The sequence below is a fragment of the Meleagris gallopavo genome, chromosome 14 (assembly GCF_000146605.3).
Source record: "Meleagris gallopavo isolate NT-WF06-2002-E0010 breed Aviagen turkey brand Nicholas breeding stock chromosome 14, Turkey_5.1, whole genome shotgun sequence".
NCBI classification, from domain to species: domain Eukaryota; kingdom Metazoa; phylum Chordata; class Aves; order Galliformes; family Phasianidae; genus Meleagris; species Meleagris gallopavo.
In genome coordinates this window covers 13,257,871-13,277,006 of record NC_015024.2, presented here as the reverse complement: position 1 = coordinate 13,277,006, position 19,136 = coordinate 13,257,871, and the positions used below count along the sequence as shown (strand labels likewise).

Here is a 19,136-nt window from a genome sequence, read left to right as displayed (position 1 = left end):
CAGGTAAACAACTCAGCAACTGCTACTGGTAGTGGCTTTGGATTCCCTGATGTACAACTTGCCACCGAAACGGGGAAGGCTGGGCAACGGGAACAACGTGACAGGCTCAGATTGTCTGTTCTCAGCGACAGCTGGTGCCCCTTTAAGGCAGAAAAATGTCTTCTTGGTCAATACTTTGCTTGCCTTGGCTTTGCCCCTTCAGAAAAGTTCAGTCCATTTTGAGACTTTACCTAAAAACTTAACAAAAGAACCCCGACGAACCAAACCCCAATACAACGAGCCCTTGAGCGGAATTCACTTCTGAGGTGTTGTGAAGCAACACAAAACATTTCCTACAGACTGACAGGGTGCCCAGAACCGTGCAGAGCCCCTGACTCACAGTGCCAGGCAGGAGCACAACGGCTGCAACGTGCACAGCTGCACCTGACATGGAACTCAGCTGTCATCCTCTCCCCCGTTTTGGGGAAATAAAATAAAATCTGAGTGGTTGAAAGCATTAACGCTTCAGTTCTACAAAGAAGGCATAAAATAAGTGACTTTTATTATTATTATTATTACTATTTTTTAGAAAATATTTAAATAGTTTAAATACTTCACTTTAAAAGGGCTATTTTTTTTTTTACAGGCTGGAAGGCCAAGCCAGCCTAACGTAACCAACACGGTTGTTATTTTACAAATAACAAAGGTTGATGGCATACAGTAAAGGTCAAGAAATACGTTCTTTGGGCACATAGTTCTAGAGGTTATTTGCCTTTGCTTCATATTTTTGGACTTCTTAAAAAACAATTAACTTCAGTTTTCTTCTGCAATCAGATCTTATCCAAAAGAATAAAAAATAGTTTCTGTATCACCCAAGCACAACATTTTTATACTTGTTTTCTGAGCCATGGCCTCAAACAAGTTTTTGCTGTTTACTGTTCCTATCGGTGTTTTAACGTTTGTTTGTTTTTAAACTCCTGATACCTTCTTACCCCAAATCACTTGCAAAAGGCTGGGCAAAACGCAGACTGCTTGTTTGAATTGTGCTATTTTTATATTCCATTGCTATAAAAACACTAAAGCCATATTCCCTTCTCGAGGGCTTCTTTCCATTGTGCCTCACGCATTTTTGCCCCTTGTTGTGGGGTCCCCTCTGCTGACAGTGTCCACCTGGCAGCTATCGCCTACAAAAGACACCATCAGTATAAAAATAAGTCCACAGTAATGTTTATTTCCCCCCCAGAAAACATTCCTTTGCCCAGCCAATCTATGTCAAATAGTGGCAAGATGATGTACTCCTGTAAGTAAATCTCACAGATTTGTAGCAAACTAGTCCAGACCACCGTTAACACTGATAAGAGCAATTATGTGGCTGAACTTCATCCAGTGTCCATTTCTAGTACTTTCACTGCTACAGACATGGCTTCAGGGAAATTCCTTGTTTGAATGACAGTCCAGTAGATTTCCACACCTGAGGACCATGGGAAGCTGGGAAAACTCAAGGCATCTTGGAGTCCAGAATTCCAGATGGAGGTTTTGCTTGTAGTGAAAACTGTCCAGTTCTTTTCTCACCATGGTATATTCAGCTATCAGGGACGTGCCTTTGGCTTTTGAGCAAATAAATGGAAGAGAAGTATGAGTGAGCCAGGCTGTTATAGCAGGAGCTCCTAAAAGACATTTTCTGGACATTGAGAGCACATTTTGGGGAGAATCAGCAGGCATAATCTGACACACCACTCATATGCAGCTGGCTCATCTGAAACTCCACAATTCTCAAGCTAGGGCTTTCACAAGTTATAGCGGTTTTGGACATGACTTCCTTCCTTCAAATTGCATTTTTCCTTTTTTTTTTTTTATTGCAGTTGAAGTAACAACTGTTAGCTAAGCCCAAAAATAAGGTTCAGTCAAGTAAATGATTGTTTGTTATCTTAAACACAAGTGGTGAAAGTCTTCTTCACAGCTGAAACTCAAAATTCAGCAGCTGATCTGAAAAAGATCTCGCTGACCTCCTACCTCACATGCCATGCTCAGATTTCAGGCTTTTAGTACCACAGGAAACAAAAAGAGCCTTGAGTTTTCATCTGGAAAAATCTAGTTCCAAATTTGCCCTCTAAAATTCCATCTTCTCTACACTTTTAATTGCATATGAAATTATTTTACCCCTCCAAGTGATCCTTCAAGCCAATCTGAAGCATTAAGAAGTTTAAGCTCATTTTAACTTATGAAGAAACTTCTTTCCCAATGCTATTCCAGTGCAACCTGTTCAGAAGAGTAAAACTCCAAACTAACTTTTTCTTTTTTAAAATTACATACCCATGAGATCTGCTTCTTTTATAGTAAATGTTTGTTTTATAGACTACAAAGGTTTCTATCTATCTTATTTATAAAATTTAATCTCGTTAATACTAAGAAGTTAGTCAATGACACCTTGGGATAATAGGCTTATTTTATCACAGTTTTGTTATCAGCACCATTATGTTCCACTTCGTAGAGTGTTTACTACTGACAGGAGAACAAGTAGTTAGGCTGAGACGTTCAGTCCCGTGGCTGGCTGCAAGATTTTATAATTATTTGTTTTTAAATGCAAGACTTGAATTTCATCTGGGAGCGATCGACAGGGAGAGCATCTGTGGGAACCTGGGCTGTTGTGTTTCAGGTGGCTTCAAAAATACATAAATAAACTCACACTTTATACTACAGTGTTCATAAAAATCCTGCACAAATGTACTATAAAAAGGACTCAGAGAGTCCTTACGAACAAGTAAGAGAACTGTCCTTTCCTTGAAGCATCTGAAATTGGTTATTAGCAATTAAGAGAGCACACCTAAATATCAGCACACGAGGAGACGCGTTCGTACTGGCTTACTTCAAGACAAAAGTTCCTACCTGATGAAGAAGAGAATTGTTCATCAGTCCTTGTGTCCCTGGGATTGCACCAGTGTGTTTTGCGTGAACGTTATTCACCGATGGCAATTTGGCAACTTTGTTTGACTTGCTGCTGCTGCTGCTGTTTATGCTGCTTGAACCAGGTGGGCACTTTCTTTTCTTCCCTATTAGTTTGTCTAGGGAAGGATGCGAATGTGAAAAACCGCTGTGCGAGTTCACAGTCAGCTCACTGGACTGATGAACAAATGGCCCTAAGGAGAGAGTGGAATCGCTGCTGTTCATCATCACACTCATTCTTTTTATTGATTCTGCAGGGCTTCCAGTAGGAGGACCCCTCCCTGATTGGTCATGTTTGAGGCTAACGGAGTTAGCTTTGCTAGTCATACAATTGAGGCCAACGCTGTGGGACGAAGATGTCACCGACGGATGATAGGAGGTCCCAGAGTTTCCAGAGTTAACCACACAGTTTTTTCTAAAGGACTCTGTGGAATGAGAAGGTGCTAGCAGTGCGGAACTGTTTTTACGCTTCTTTCCTGAGCCACCGCCGCTGCTGACGCTGCCGGTGCTGTTACAGGTGCCACTGCCAGCAGAAGATTCCTTAGGTTTAAAAGATTTGCTGGATTTCAACTTCTGAGGTTTGCTGGGCATAGGTGAAGGTACAGAGGAAAGCACTGTAGGTGTTGAAGGAGACGAAGACACTTGTCTTGATTGCATACTGCAGACAGGATCCACTGCACCCAAGGTAGCGGGATTTGCATTTAGTGTAGTTCCATGTGATGGTACCGATTTATTGTTCAGAGACGTACAGGAAGGAGACACCAGAGCTGGAGAGGACATAACAGTGGTGGGGAGGAGGAAACCCGTCGTGCTGACCCCATACTGCGAAGCAGGTATCGCATTTGTCCGGTGCGGTGCACGAACTGCTGCTGTGCTACTGGATGCTGGTGGAATTTTCCTGTGGGTAAACAGGAAAACAAAGAAACAGGTAGCTCCCATTCTTTGGGATGATATTTAGCATCATGATTCAAGAGATGCAGTTACTCCTGTACTAAAATATTTTGCTGGCACTTAATAGTTGCAAGAAAATGACGCTGAAAGGTTGAGAGAACTGGGCTTGTTTAGTGTAGAGAAGGCTCCAGGGAGACCTCATTGCAGCCTTCCAATACTTGAAGGGAGCATATCAAAAGGACAGGTACAGCTGTTTATGAGGGTGGATAGTGATAGGACAAGGGGGAATGGTTTTAAACTGAGACAGGGGAGGTTTAGGTTAGATATTAGGAGGAAGTTGTTCACTCAGAGGGTGGTGAGGCACTGGAACAGGTTGCCCAAGGAGGTTGTGGATGCCCCATCCCTGGAGGCATTCAAGGCCAGGCTGGATGTGGCTCTGGTCAGCCTGGTCTGCTGGTTGGCGACCTGCACACAGCAGGGGGTTGAAACTGGATGAGCATTGTGGTCCTTTTCAACCCAGACCATTCTATGATTCTACGAAAACAGAAAGCATACGCCATCCATCTTTGACTTCACTAACCTAAAGAATCTAGTTTTCTGTAACTAGAGTTACAGGTTTTGTGTATTTCTACAAATACCAACAATAAGAAGAACTCTTCCATTTGTACTCACTTCCACATCTGCGAGTTAAGATGCTTCTCCACCATGAAGTTAAGTGCACATCGAATGTGGTTCCACCGCTTATCAAACACGTAATAACCTCTTCCAATCTGCCGACTACCAAATGTGCAAAACTGAAAAGACAGATTTTTTTATTGGCGTTTTCTACTTTCAGTAACAAAACATTTGATTATACATACATGCAAAATTATTATCATTTCTAGATGTCTGATGCAAGGATAAAACAGATGTTACACTGTAGAGATGAAAATGTAACAGCTATCCTAAATTTCGTACACGCAACCATCTCTTCTGAGTAGCTGTCAGCTTACCTGCTTTTAGCCTGTATGGCCTAACCAGGCAATGAAGTTTGTGATTTAATATAAACTAAGTGGTTTTAACAGACAGAAATCAAAAGAGAAGTGCATCTACTGCTAAGGTTGTGCCTTAAGGTTCAACTTGCTTCTTCAGCGAAGCAGTCAACATTTTGTCAAAAACAGTAACAGTAAATCAACCTCTACTATCAATTAGAAAGAAAATAAGTACCTTAAAACCTGAAAAAATACATACATAATAGAAATCCACCCTTAAAATCCCCAAGTTGCTTGTTTTCAAATTCAGAGCCAGTGAGAGACCAAGGTTAACTTTGACTTAAAACATACAGCGGCTGGTTGAGGATGATGACCTGAATAATGACAATCCAGTTTTTCAACAGGCTCTTCTTTTTCATCACATTCTCCCTCATCACTGGATAACCGAGATGCTGGCTCAGCTGCAGGCAAGGGAGGGTGAGGGGACTCGTGGACTGAAGGAGAATCGCTAGGGGCATTTCCACTGTGCTGGGCTGGACAGCCTGGAGGCCTGGGCAAGGGAAGCAGCAAAGGTGTTATTGAGGCAAGGCTTGGCAATAAGCACTGAAGGACATTTTAGTACTGACAGAAGGAAATTTGCATTAACAGTTGTTTGATATGATCCAGAGTCTCATAACATACCTATTTAGGGGAAGGACAGGAGGTGCTGTACCCCTGAAAAAGCAGCAATTGTTGGAAAAATGTTTAAATTGATGCAAGTCAGCTTCTACTATTTAGAACTCCAAACCCTTCTTGCTATGAGTTACAACTCAGCATGTAATTGTTAATTGCAGACAGACCGTCACCAGGGCTAGAGCAAAAATGCTACCCTGTCCCAAAGATCTCCCTCTCTCTTTCAAAATCCACATGACGAAGCAATCAGTATTAATTTCATATACTGGATATGCAGATTTTTCTTACCTTGGAAGACTGGGGGGGTGAGGTTTGGGTTTATTAGGTAATAAAGGCTTTGATTCTGTAAGAGTAACTCCATGAGAATTTTGGTGCAGCTCCTGGGAAGTTTTAGTAGGTGAGGGATGTGGTTCCCTGAGAGGGGGCATCTGCTGATGATGATCCGAATGTCGAAGAAGTTCCTTTTCCCTGGTTTTGCTTTTGTGCTCAGCTAACAACACATCAAATCGTTTTCTTCGACCCTGTACAGCCCTCCGCTGCGTTAAGGAATGTGTCTGCAAATCCATGAATAAATCATTAATCCCAAGCCATTAGATCTGTGGAAATTAAACACTCAAGGCACATGTCTAGAGCTCTAGAATACAGACCATCACCACACTTGTGGCTTAGTAAGAAACAAAAACAAAAACAAACAAAAAAAAACAACCAGAAGAATGACTTATAGAACAAACTTGGACAGTTTTGGTGGTGTGATTATATGCCTGCTTGATACGAAATAACAAAAAATAGCAACTGAGTTAAAATTTGTTTCAAATTTCTTTTCAAAAGAAGAAATAACCAAAGTTCAGATCCTGCAGCTTGTTAGTGACAGCTTCATTTACCTTTGTTCTGGAGAGGGCTTTTTTACCTGATACTTCTCCTACTAACAGTTCAGCTGCTTTTCATAACAGTGTCTAACTATTACACAATTGCAGGGGATTGGGATTTTCAGTTCTTTGGGACTGACTGATACCCACTTCTCCCTCAAAGACTTTTGAGCCAAAGAATGCATTTTATCTCATGGAAAGTTCTTAAAGATTGCTTTATTTCAGTTTGACCCCGAGCTGCACCTCACAGCATCCTCAGCAGACTCATTTCTGAGTAAGTTGCAGGGGTCCATCCAGTGGCACTTTGCACAAACACCTGCTAAGTTGCACAAAACCTGCAGGTTTTGCTAGGAGAAAGTGAAGGGTGCAGCTTGGCTGTGCTACATACACGTGGAGTTAGAAGCATTCCAGTGCCAGCATCCATGTTTAAAAGGTTTACACAATAATGAAGAACTGCAGGTTACTTTAAGAAATATGTTTTTGGATAAATAATTAACTGGATTTTGAAAACAGCTCTTTCTTGGTTGTTGGCAATGTGCTTTGAGAGGAACCATTTACAGAGGCAATTACTGACTGCCAAAACTTGTACTTTTTCATGTTCTGTTCTATTCCCCCAGAAATCAAACGTAAACCTTACAAAATCTTACTCTGATTAAGACATCCTACCTTGCATGTCAAAGACCTAGTACAGGGTTTCTTGGTTTCCACATCAATGACACCACAGTATATATCAGGATCAAATTCTCTCTCTGTCAAAGATGCACAAATATCCCATCATTAAAAACAGTTACAATAAAGACATTTTGAAATACTAACATTTTCTTCACAGAACTTAACTATACTGCCAACGTTTTCAAGGAGGACACATGCAAACGTACACAAAGATGTGAGCAACAAAACTGTACAAATGCATTTATTTACTCTCAGCAAATTTACCACGTGCTGGCACAGTTCTCAAATCTGCAAACAGAATTGAGAAATTCACAGCTGAAAGAGACCACAAAGCAGGAGTATATCAGCTGCACTAGGATTTACTTGTTTTTTAAGTACACAAATGATCTTGCAAAACAAAAAACATATTTAAATGTCACAATAAATATGAACACGGGGTGACTTTTTGCTGTTGTTTTTGGTGGTTTTAATAACTTTTCTATAGTTCTACCAACAACCAAAATTACTGCACTGTAATACTGTGTTTTCATATAGGAAAGAAGGAAAATTAAACCTCTTTAAAGACAGTGGAAGAGAGAAAGGTTAAAACACAAACTGATAACTGTAACATCAGGTGGTTTCTGAAAGCAACAGCCATGTTTGAAGTTGTCTGCATCCCTTATGAACATGTCTAATCATAAATTCAAATTCTAATAGGTAAGTGTACTTCATTACAACTTACGTGTTCTAAGAATAAATATTAATATACTTCTAAAGGTTATTTCCATATGTGTATTTCTACACGTACACAAATAATATAGCAAATAATATTTAAAAGCAATTACCTGACAATCTTTTATGTAAAAATTTCCTATTATTTGTATCTTCAGGTTTCTTTTCCAAAAATGGAGGCACAGAGAGAAGACCTTTACCATTCAGTATCTGTCCAGGGGAAGGCAAGGGTGGCTTTGGTATTGAGGGACAATTAAGGCCAGTCTTTATTGAGGAACTCACAGTAGTAGAACAAGTTGGACCAACAGCAGCTTTCAGTTGGGCACCATCTATCTTTGGATGAATCTTTTCCACTTTGACAGATGGAGTCATACTATTGTTTATGAAAAATAAACAGAAAAAATTGCAAATGATAGTATAATGTGTCATAAATTACAAAAAGTACTTAAAATACTGTATTACTCAATACTCAGATCTATTAGTAATACAAATTTAGACCCTCGTCCTTAATTCTCAGTTTTAATATATTTTTTTTTTCTTATGTATTTTCACATCTTTGATGATGTCCACCCATTCCTTCTGTGCTCTTTCTGCTACTTTTTCCTAAGTATTTCAGAGTCATCAGTGACTTCAGAAACTGCTCTACAATGGAGGCATAGAGACTAGATCAGAGAATGAAGACTCCCCAGTAGCACAGCCTTTATTTACAATGACTCAAGATGCACCTTTGCCAGTGTTGTGTTCAACAATTCCATTAGTTTACCTATCAGCTTAGACTAGGCTGCTTAAAGAGATCTGGTGGAGTTTAAAGTGATCTCTCAAAGCAAAAACCCTCTGAAACGACAAGAAATTCTACTGATACAGCAGTTTCTACGCAAGTATTGACGCTCAATTCTTTCCCAAAACATATACTCACATTTTATCATGGGGAACTTTGCTATGCTGTACCGGATGCATTAACCTGTTGTTTCCGCTGATCTGCAGCTTGTCTTTGGGTGATTTCAACAACTTGGAACTTGATGATGATGATGATGATGCACTAGTACCTCCACTGGATGAACGATTGCTCCCACTTCCGCCGCTACCTTTGTTTTTTGAAGGGAAAGACGAAATGAGGGAAAATACTGAAGAGGAGGGAGGAGTCAAAGGCGGCTTGCTGGAGGAGCTGTGTCTTCTTTCTGAAGAGGAGAAAAAAGAAACAGAGGGGAGGAGTTAAACTCGCAAGGCCCATACAGAAACAATTCTCAAATACTTCATATTGTCAGTTACTGCATTAATATTTTTCCCTTACAGGCTTGGGAGATCCTCTGCCACACACGGAGCACTGAGGATTCCCTGTAATCCATGAGTCTCCATTCACTGCTGGTCCCCAGTCAGTTAAAGAAGTCTCTTTTAACTTTGTGAGCTACATTGCTTAATTCACTACAGCTTAGCTTTTATGATACACTCCCCATTCTCCATCTTACAGAGCGAGAAAGAGAGACTCAAATGCAGACCTCAGAAACACAAAGCAGAGAGAGACCTCTATCCCTTGGCCAAACAAGCTTAAATATCAGATTTCCTTAAGCAGTAACTATTCTCTAATCAAACTGATATCGAAGCAAAAACAAAATTTCACTTTCTGATGATCTTCTAGTGTGTTCTACCAGACCTTCAGTGTGGAATGCCCCTGAGAACAAGGGCTGAAGCAATGAGTTACATGCCTTTTGGTTTTCTTCTTATTGATTCTATTAATCCTTTCAAAATATGACCAACCTAAAGAAGAACTCTATTTAGCAGGAAAAGGAGTAACGTATATTCTTCTTTGAGAAAGGATATCCAAACATTTGAACAGTCAGGTTTTACCAGTAGACATGTTGGAAAAGAAATGATTTAATTAACATTAAAGTGTTAGCATTAAATATTAACCATTAATACATTTCTAGAACCACTCCAGTTAAAATAGTGTATATTTCAAAAGTGATTTTTTGGGATAATGAATTCTCAGACACAGAATACTCGACAGCTGCACGGAGTTCCCAGCTCTGCCTACATGGACAGCTAACAGAGCATTTGCTCAGCTGATCTTTGGACACCTGTGATTCCTAAACGATCCCTGTACGTAATCAACACCTGCTTAGAGATGTCCCTCTGGCAATCAAGTATATGCAAACCACGGATCTAAGAGAGAACAGGGCATTAACAGGTCCATCTGTGGGTAACACTTCCTTCCCAGCTGGTATTGTTAATGGTGCCCACGTCCACCACTGGATCCTTTACACACTTTGACTTAAATTTACTTAAGCTGCCAAGGAAGCAGGCTACTCATGACGTTACAACAAAGTGAAAGCCAAGTGCAGCACAACCTGTGCAGAAGTCTGTGACACCATGGAAAATACAAAGTAATATATCCAGGTTCTGCTTATGGGATCTGTTTTGCCCTCCCCTCCTAAGTACAGCAATCACATGATACGGGGACGATGGCTGATAAGAACTTCACTCACAGCTGGAAGCTGGAACCTGTGATGTTCATTCAGTATGATCTGCTTAGTTTTCTAGAACCGTATGCCATTGAAGAGTTCTCATGTATGTTAGCATACTTATATTCTAGTCAATGGCTGTGCTTCTAATATGACATACTGCTTATTGCCAAAAGTCTTTTTATAGCAATAGCAAGAATCCCTGAGCAGCTTTGATAAGTTACTATTTGAGGGCCATTAGTTCAGCAATGCTACACCCTATGAGATTACTCCGTGAGATAATGAGAAAAATTGCTCAATATGCTGCCAGCTTCTGTGTATTTAGAAAATCCAAAGTCCGAGTACTTAATAGAGTTACAAATAATCTCTAATAATCTAGTAGCCCACTACTGTAATCTTTGGGAGTTTGTTTTGATTTTTTTTTCCCTTTTGAAAAATAGAGTGTTGCTTCCTTGGGAACAGCTTGGCAGGCGAGAAGAGAATGAACCTAGGATAAGACTGAGTAAGCTCCTTGCCTCCCAGCATTAGGAACAAACTGGGCAAAATATTAATCTGTGTTATTGATTCAAATGATACGAACACTTCTCACTTCTCTCCTGGCAGCTTCAGTTGGTACCATTCAATTAGCTCCAGACAGAGATGTTACTGATTGCTATTGCATGAACGTTTAGTAGCACCAGTCTCAATTCACGTGGGTTAATGAAAGAGGCAAATCTGTTACTGCTCATAAACATTGACCTAGGAGAGCTAAGGCTAATGGCTGATCAAAACGCAAGACTATCGTCTGTCAGAGACAATTTCCAGCCTACGAACTGTCGTGTAATTTAGAGCACAAAGAAAAGCCAAATGAGCATTTTCTAGAATTTCGAGACTTCTGAAAATTACATTCCCAATACTGAAAATCTCATTGACAAGATATACAGCAGCAATACAAAGACGTTTTCTCTGCCAGAACTGCTGCTGAAGTGTCTTAATTTAGCTAAACACAGGTGGTCACAGCACAAGTAAGCACGGATATCCTTGGGACGTTAGCAGACTTCTCAGTGACAGGACAGTCTGATTCAATGCTTTACCTATTGCTCATTACTAGGGAAACTGTTCTCACTGCAGTGTGAGACACAGGAGGAGGCAGAGTGCTCCCTGCTACACGAGTCTTCTGGTCGTGTCCTCAGTTATCTGTTACAGAAAAATCTGCCACAGCAAAATCAATATATTTGAGGGAAACCTGTACCAAAACAAAGCCTTAAATCTTCATCTGGGTGCTTAAATAAGTGGTCTGAGCTTCATGACCAGGTTATCACTGCTTTTACACATCACAATATATCACATTGTAGGGCATGGAAAAGCCTCTGGATCTATGATTTTTCCATCCTAAGAATGATATAAAATAGCTTGCAAGAGAGGTGATCTGCCAGTCCTGTTAGACCAGGAGATGCGATAGTGTTCCTTACGAAAACCTCCAATGCATGTTACCATGCACTAAAGGGAAGAGATACAATTAAAACTGTGAAAACTTCACTCATTTCCAATGTATTTACTGATGGACTGACATATTCTCTTCACAGACAAATTACTACACAGACTGTCACTGAATAAGCAAGAGCACTATGCACATTATGCCAGCACATCAATGATAAATTCTACTAATCATTTGCCAATCTAATGTAGTTCCCATATGCCATTAATTCTAACTCGACTTGAAAATGCTTCAAAATAAAATCATCTCCAAGTGTTCAGTTTTCAGATTTTAAAAGTTAACGTACGTTCACCTTCCCTTCATACAACTCTTGAAAGAAAAATAGTACTTCTTTATGTTATGATTGCTCCTGCAAAACTTCAAAGTGATATTTCAAGTACTGCACCTGTCCAAGGTGGCTCTCATCTCTAAAACCTCAAGGGAAGATTTTTGTTTGTTTTTAAAGCAGAAGGAGCTTTTGCTTTGGATAAACAGTTGGGAAGTTCCCCTTGATCCCATTCAGACTCGCAGGAGTCGCAGAAGATTCACAAACATTAAAGCAAGTTGAATGACACCATTTTGTCCCCAATGTAATCTGTGATGAGGTGCAAATCCAACTCACAGCACTGTGTAGAATGTGACTTAACGTTTAGTATTAAGCACAGCTCAAATTTATCAGGTTTAGTTAACTAACCTGGAAAAGAAAGGAAAGGAGGAAGAAAGAAAACAGCTTCTCATCACATTTGGTTACTGCTTCCAGGAAGTAAACACTTAGATTTATTTTGGTTTATAACCTTATTTCCACAGTAACGTAAGAGAAAATATACTTTTCATAGAGAAAATCATTTTCCTAAGATACTAATTTGCTGTATGCCTAACAAAAATAAGTATATAACCAGAGTAAAAGTTCTCCAATTTTTCTTCCCAGATCTACTCTTAGTTCCCAAACTTCAGGAAGTGTTCCGTGGTGTTCATTCTCCATGTGCATCAATTAATAGCTTTGGGCAGCAAACACGATGTACAGATCGAGTTTCATAAACCCACTTTTTTAATGCTGACTGCTTACGTAAGTACCGGGCAAGAAGTCAAACTGACCTGTGTCAGCGCTGGCAAAGCCATCACTAAAACTGAAGAACACCCATTCAAACCCACAGGCCAGTTTAATCCAATGAAAAATGTTGTACTCCAGTCAATAATTCAGTTTCAGTGTAGGTTAGCTTAGGTGTAAGAGTATTATTCACAGTACAGAACTGAATAAGTTTACTGAAACAAAACATAAGTTTACATTTCTGTAACTAGTATCTGACATGCCTAGCCTAAACTAAAAGCATGATAAGTGCTACTTGAAACAAGCTTATCTTTTTTTCATCATAATGATCTACTGTATGACTTATCATTTCAGAGATGAATTAGCACAGTCATATTAAAACAAGCATCATTCACCTGAGGATAAATTTTCTTCAGTGCACATTTCTACAGTCATTTTGGAGAACTAATTTTCTAATTGCTCCAGAAAATGGGATGCAGTGCATGCCATGGGGACACAGACTGGCACTGGAGGAAGCCCAGCATGAGTCTGACGAGGTGGCTGAGGTCTGTGGCTGCTGCACAGCCACTTGGAGAAGCTTGGAGAAGAGAAGGCTCTGAGGAGACCTCATTGCGGCCTTTCAGTACTTGAAAAGAACGTATAAACAGGAGGGGAACGGCTGTTTATGAGGGTGGACAGTGATAGGACAAGAGGGAATGGTTTTAAACTGAGACAGGGGAAGTTTAGGCTAGATATTAGGAGGAAGTTGTTCACTCAGAGCGTGGTGAAGAACTGGAACAGGTTGCCCAAGGAGGTTGTGGATGCCCCATCCCTGGAGGCATTCAAGGCCAGGCTGGATGTGGCTCTGGGCAGCCTGGTCTGCTGGTTGGTGACCCTGCACATAGCAGGGGTTGAAACTGGATAAGCATTGTGGTCCTTTTCAACCCAGGCCACTCTATGATTCTATGAATTTAACAGAAGACAATCACAGATGACATACACTAAGGCAGAGGAGCCAATCTTACTCCACTTCTTCAATGCATGAATGATGTCCACAACTTCAGAAGAGCATTTTGAGCAGTAAATCCTGATTTGACCAGGAGTACCCAAAGTCCTGTGTTCTGAAAAAGGTTTTTTTAAGACACAACCCTCTCCTGCACTGTCTGCCAGCTTGAGTCCTCAGCCACACTGACCTCACCATGACAAAAAAAATTACAAACAAACCCATAAACCAGATCCACGAAGATGCTGCAAAAGGAACCCAGGAGCTAAAATCAAGGCCCATCAGACAAAATGCTCCTCTTTGGATGCCATCCTGGCAGCGTGCAGCTGGTTGGGAGCAATCGCCTGCACGGGGCCTTCATCTGCTGCTCACTCTCTTATTGCTGCTTCATTATCCTGCACTAATCACGGGACCCAGATACCCAGGATTCTGCCTTAATCTTCCACTGATGTCCCTTTAATCATCTGATCAGTTCTGTTTGCACTGCAGTCAGGATGAGGTCGCTCTGTGTTCAGTTGGGTGCTGTTATACCGACACGGAGCCGAGCAGGCAGCATCTACACTAAGTTTTATTTTTCACTCCAGCAAGAAAGCTGCAGAAGAGAATTCTCACAGAGACCAAGCCATCAGCAGGACAGACCGCCAAGGGTTGACTGGCAGCAGCACAATCTGTCATGTCTCTAGAGAGACTTCTTGTTTCATAAAAAAAGTACTGCTTGCAACCAGCAGCTGATATTATTGTTTAATGTTCAATGTTAGTAAAACCACAAAGAAAGCGTGCCTGATAGTCATGTATGCTGATGTCACTCCATTCACAGAAAAGTAACAACTGAGCAGGAGAGGCGAAAGTATTAAAGAGGCCTAGAAATGATACTGCAGCATAGGAAATACAAGGCAGGGCAGTGCACACATGGAGTAACACGATGTGCACGTGTTCCCATGCTCAGCACAACCGTCTTCCTTGTAAATAAGCAGCAATAGGTATAAACTGCTTATCTAAGAAATAGGTTTATGTAACATCTTTTATATAGACTATGCCAAAATTAGCCATACTGATGCAAGCTCGTATCTCAACAGTTCCTCGCTCAAAAAATATTCAGGACATTAGATTTACAGACTGCGTTTCTTCTGCCTGTGTGCAACCCCGTGCCATAACAAGGCAATTAAGCCACAATGATATAACCCTACTTTAAAAATATATCTTACTGGTGCTATCAAAAACCCACTGAAGTGCAGTATCTAACCAATTTTGAAGAGCATATTTTAAAACCCAGGGGTCGCTTTCTGCAACTTGATGCATTAAAAGGTGTGCTTTGCCAGAGATTTGAACTGTGCTGGTTTGCATGTTTTTACATGACACCTTCACCGTATATGCTGCAGCACTGTGCTCACTCAGTTTTATGTTTACATTGGGATTGCAGCACCAAAGAAGATAAACTCATTCTCCTAAGGCAAAAAAAACAAACAAACAGAATTTCAGGTCAGGTCATGCATTACAGTGCAAAATCTAACCACAGAAATTAACCATTTTTACAATTCCACTTAAAACGTTTGTTCACACTGAAATACTCCTTGGTAGCTCCAACTTGAAGATTTGAGGAAACTTTTACACTCTCTGACAAAGAGAACTCAGAAAATCACTTTCCTCTTTGAAAACCTGAAGCCAACAGACAAATAAAACAAATACACCAAGAACTGACTGTGGATGCCCCAGGGCCATTTCTAAGTTGGTAGGGCACAAAATCATCACGAAGTTTTACCTCTCGTATGTTTTCTGTATCTTGTTTACAAGAAGCATTGCTGTGTATTTCCTGCTCTGTTGGTCCAGCAGTCCTAACCAGAGCCAAGGCCTCACTGTTCCAGATGGGAATTCCTAAAGCATTCCCTCTGTCAATCATCTTGGAAATGCACATCTTGGAATCTCTCTAAAGAGCACACAAAATCTGCCGACGCTTTAATTAGCATCCACCGATTCATTATGGAAATTCAAAATTACAAAGAACAAAGGGGTTTTTAAAGATGTGCTCCCATATATATTAGTAACAGGACTTCAATGTATCATTCCAGTTCTGAAACCCTTCCATTTAATTCACAGTTTTAAGACACATAAATAATGCACATCTGCAGGTTGATGATGGCCCAGCACATTTAACTGCACCTCCTCATGAAATCCAAACTTTCAGCTGAAAGCCACTGACTGTTTGGAATGATGTACTTAAGCTTCTAGCTCAGCTCTCACTTCGGCTTGTTTTTAAGAACAAGTTTACCAGAGCATTTTGCACTAGAAGTGAGAGCAAAGTCCAGAACCTGAGAACACCCATGGAGAAGGGCTCTGGCTTTCTCCTTCCCCAGTCTCACTGTGAGCACTGGGTGCTACTCCATCTCTTCCAAGTTTCCCAACATTTAACTCTGAACATCTGGAAATTATTTTCTCAAGTCCTGAGAAGTGTGATGGTTAGTTAGTTAACCACATCCTTTTGAACAAAAAGAATAATACTAATAGCTAACATTAGGGTCCTCTTTCATTACAGCAGTTACTGAGCAGCTTTGGCTGCTTACACCACTATAAAACCAATTGCTCTCTGATTTCTAAATACATACATTTGAAGTTTTTCTTGAGATTTACTTACAAGATGTGAAATCCACTCAAGTGATCACTCTGCAAATATTTTGATTAATGGGTATGAAATTACGTGTAAACAGAGCTACATTTCTGTTGCTGTCGAAGAAAATGGAGTAGGAGAAAAAGCTCATTTTCCTTACAAGATTCTCAACGCCAATTTCAAACCTTTAAAACCAGCTGTCAAAAAGGACACAATCCTACAACCGTAACTTGGATTATTTAAATGATGGATTTTAAACGTCACAGCTACAGCACAGCCAGGATGATGCTGTGGTTCTCTAACCAGGCGATCCTAACTCAGCAGGAATGGCTTCAGCTTTTCCCCATTAGGAAAACTGCAGCAGAACTGCCCCCCAGAGACCAACACCGCAGAAAGGAGGGGAGGGAACAGACTGCAAGTAGCATTATTAACAATGCAGCAAAAAAGCCAGCAACACTAAAACATATTTAAATAAATAACCTGCACCCTTTCTGCCTCTGCTTCTTTCCCACAAAGCATTGCACATCACCAATGTTAATTTTTCAGTTTTTCCATATTTGTTACTAATGCCTCCCAAAGCCCTGCACGCAGAGCACACGAGTAGTTCTGCAATCAGATGCCTCAGGGTGTAGGATTACTTTTTCTAACACGCATGTGTTGCCCCTGAGCGATAGGAAATGGCCCTGCAGCCTCCACCCGTGCAGCACTGCCAGCCCCAAGCCCAGGCACTGTTTTGCTCTGTGCTACAGGAGCAAACTGTAACTAGATGCTCCCGTTGGGTTCGCTTCAGCTGCTGAGACCCTCGTGGGGAGCTCCCAGAAGTGATGTGGGAAAACAGAGACAGGACAGGATCTTCAGAGCGTATCAGACCTGAATGCAGAGGTTGGAACAAGGGGCTGCAGGACAACATCCAACTCGTGGTGCGCTGTCCTGAGTGACTCAAGCAGAGGCAAGGAAAGGATGCATTTCTCACCATACAACCTTTTGGGTTAGGAGCAGGCCTGTAAATCTGTCAGGCACAGGAACAGAAATATTGCAAAAGTTATTACAGAAAGACAGACAAGTGTCTTGGATGGTAGCCGGGCCACGCAGAGATTATAACATCCATGTTACGAGCACTAATCTCTGGACAGCCTGCTGACGACACGACACTACCTGCATCATCTGATTAAAGACTGGCACTGAATAAGCCGTACTTTTGCTATTAACAAATGTTTGAAATTAACTTAGGAGAAGCTACAGTGACAAATGAAAGCACCATCGAATGGTGGTACTGCGCCATGCCCACTGACCACATCGCTCAGTGCCACATCTCCATGGTTCTTTGACAGCTCCTGGGACGGTGACTCCACCACTCCCTGGGCAGTGGGTGCCAACCCAGAGGTCAGGATGTGTTTTTCCCACCATGCTCTTCTCATCCAGCACCACCAAGGCTGCTCACCAGCCCTTATCACATAATGTAGTAGTAAACACCTGTCTACCTTTCATCCTGCTGATGCTTCTCTTCGCACCACATTTGAGAATTTTAACATTTTCCCTGCAGCTATTTCTTTACCTGTAGCAAACTTCAAACCCTGCTGCTACAAAATAAACATGCTGAGAGTGAAAACTACTTAAAAACCATTAGTCAACCAAAACAGAGAACACCCAGGCATTGCCATCCATAGCACAGACATACAGAACCCTGGCTGAGGCCTTTTGCTGCAGGGATGTGATGAGCTAGGAGTTTCTGGACCCCAAAGGAGGCAGGATTGTCACCAAAGTGCAGTAACAAACACCTGACAACAGCATGCAGAGAAGCCAGGGTGGCACTGTGGATCCGGGGGACCTGCCTGCCCTGCAGGAGCTTCTCAGCACAGGTTTTGAACTGAAGACAGCTTTGAGAGGTGGAAAAGGGAAACAAACTGGCGGTAAGGCAAATTGGAAAGCTTTTCAGAAAGATGTTTCTAAATCAAATGCCTTTTTGAAATGTGAAATCTCTTGGAAGTTAATACCAAAACTGCAACCTCAGTGGAAAAGAGAATAAATTGAGTTGTGGGGCTTTTTATTGCTGTTTTTGAAGTCAGATCCTTACGTTATTTTACACCCGTATATTGGTCATTTTTTTTAATTATAAAAAAGGATCACTGCAGCTTAATTCACGGTCAATCATTACCGGCATGAACCAACTTTCCCGTGTTTAAAAGCACTGAACACATTGGCCACACACCAACTAAAATTGTACAACAGCATTAGCACAGCAAAGTCTTCCAGCAATCACTAACACAGCCAAACGAGGGCACGAACTGAGCACGCTTGCACAACAATGCCTTTCAAACGAAACAGAGCAGCCTTTTCCCATCGCTCTGTGAAGGCTCCCAGCAGTGCTGCACGCTGCCCGTGCGGCCCCAGCGCCCCTTCCATCAGCGTTTGCAGCAGCCTGCAGCTGCGCTCGCTCCAACGCGCTTCCCGTTTCCTCCCGCAGCACTGAGGGACGGATTTGCCCCCCGGTTTGGGAATTATATGGATGAACGAGCTCAGGAAAACAAGCTCAAGTGAACAAGTCCTTAACAGTTTCTTTCTTTAATTAACGCTTTGATTAAAAGCCGCCCATTTATCTACAGGCCTGACAAGATTGCAATCAGCCTGCAGTTTTATTGCTGCAATTTGCCCCTCCGTTTTCACCCCGACCACTCTGGATTTGAAGGGGGTGGGATGCCGAATTTCCGCAGGAAAGCCCCCGCGGTGACCGCAGCTCTGGCACAGCCCCGCTCCCCCATCCGCTTATTGAACTTTGGCCAAATCGCCCCGATGACATTTCAGGAGGGCTCCCGCGGGCCGCTCGCGTTTAATCCTCATTTTCAGCTTATCCGCTCCGATCCGCCGAGTCCACCGGCGGCACGGC

The 19,136-nt window shown here is 41.6% G+C and overlaps 1 protein-coding gene across 3 annotated transcripts in view; it reads right to left on the bottom strand.

The window, feature by feature from the left end:
- Window positions 1-1,189: 1,189 nt before the first annotated feature.
- Window positions 1,190-19,136, bottom strand: part of ATXN7 (ataxin 7) — a 53,696-nt gene continuing 35,749 nt past the window's right edge. For all 3 annotated transcript variants that reach the window (XM_010718668.3, XM_031555612.1, XM_019620183.2), the window contains 8 exons: window positions 8,622-8,883; window positions 7,819-8,078; window positions 6,989-7,071; window positions 5,745-6,010; window positions 5,136-5,334; window positions 4,486-4,607; window positions 2,866-3,820; window positions 1,190-1,586 (listed from right to left, as the gene is read on the bottom strand). In XM_010718668.3, coding sequence (XP_010716970.1) covers window positions 1,569-1,586; window positions 2,866-3,820; window positions 4,486-4,607; window positions 5,136-5,334; window positions 5,745-6,010; window positions 6,989-7,071; window positions 7,819-8,078; window positions 8,622-8,883 — 2,165 coding nt within the window. In that variant the 3' untranslated portion in view covers window positions 1,190-1,568. The remainder of the gene's footprint in view (window positions 1,587-2,865; window positions 3,821-4,485; window positions 4,608-5,135; window positions 5,335-5,744; window positions 6,011-6,988; window positions 7,072-7,818; window positions 8,079-8,621; window positions 8,884-19,136) is intronic.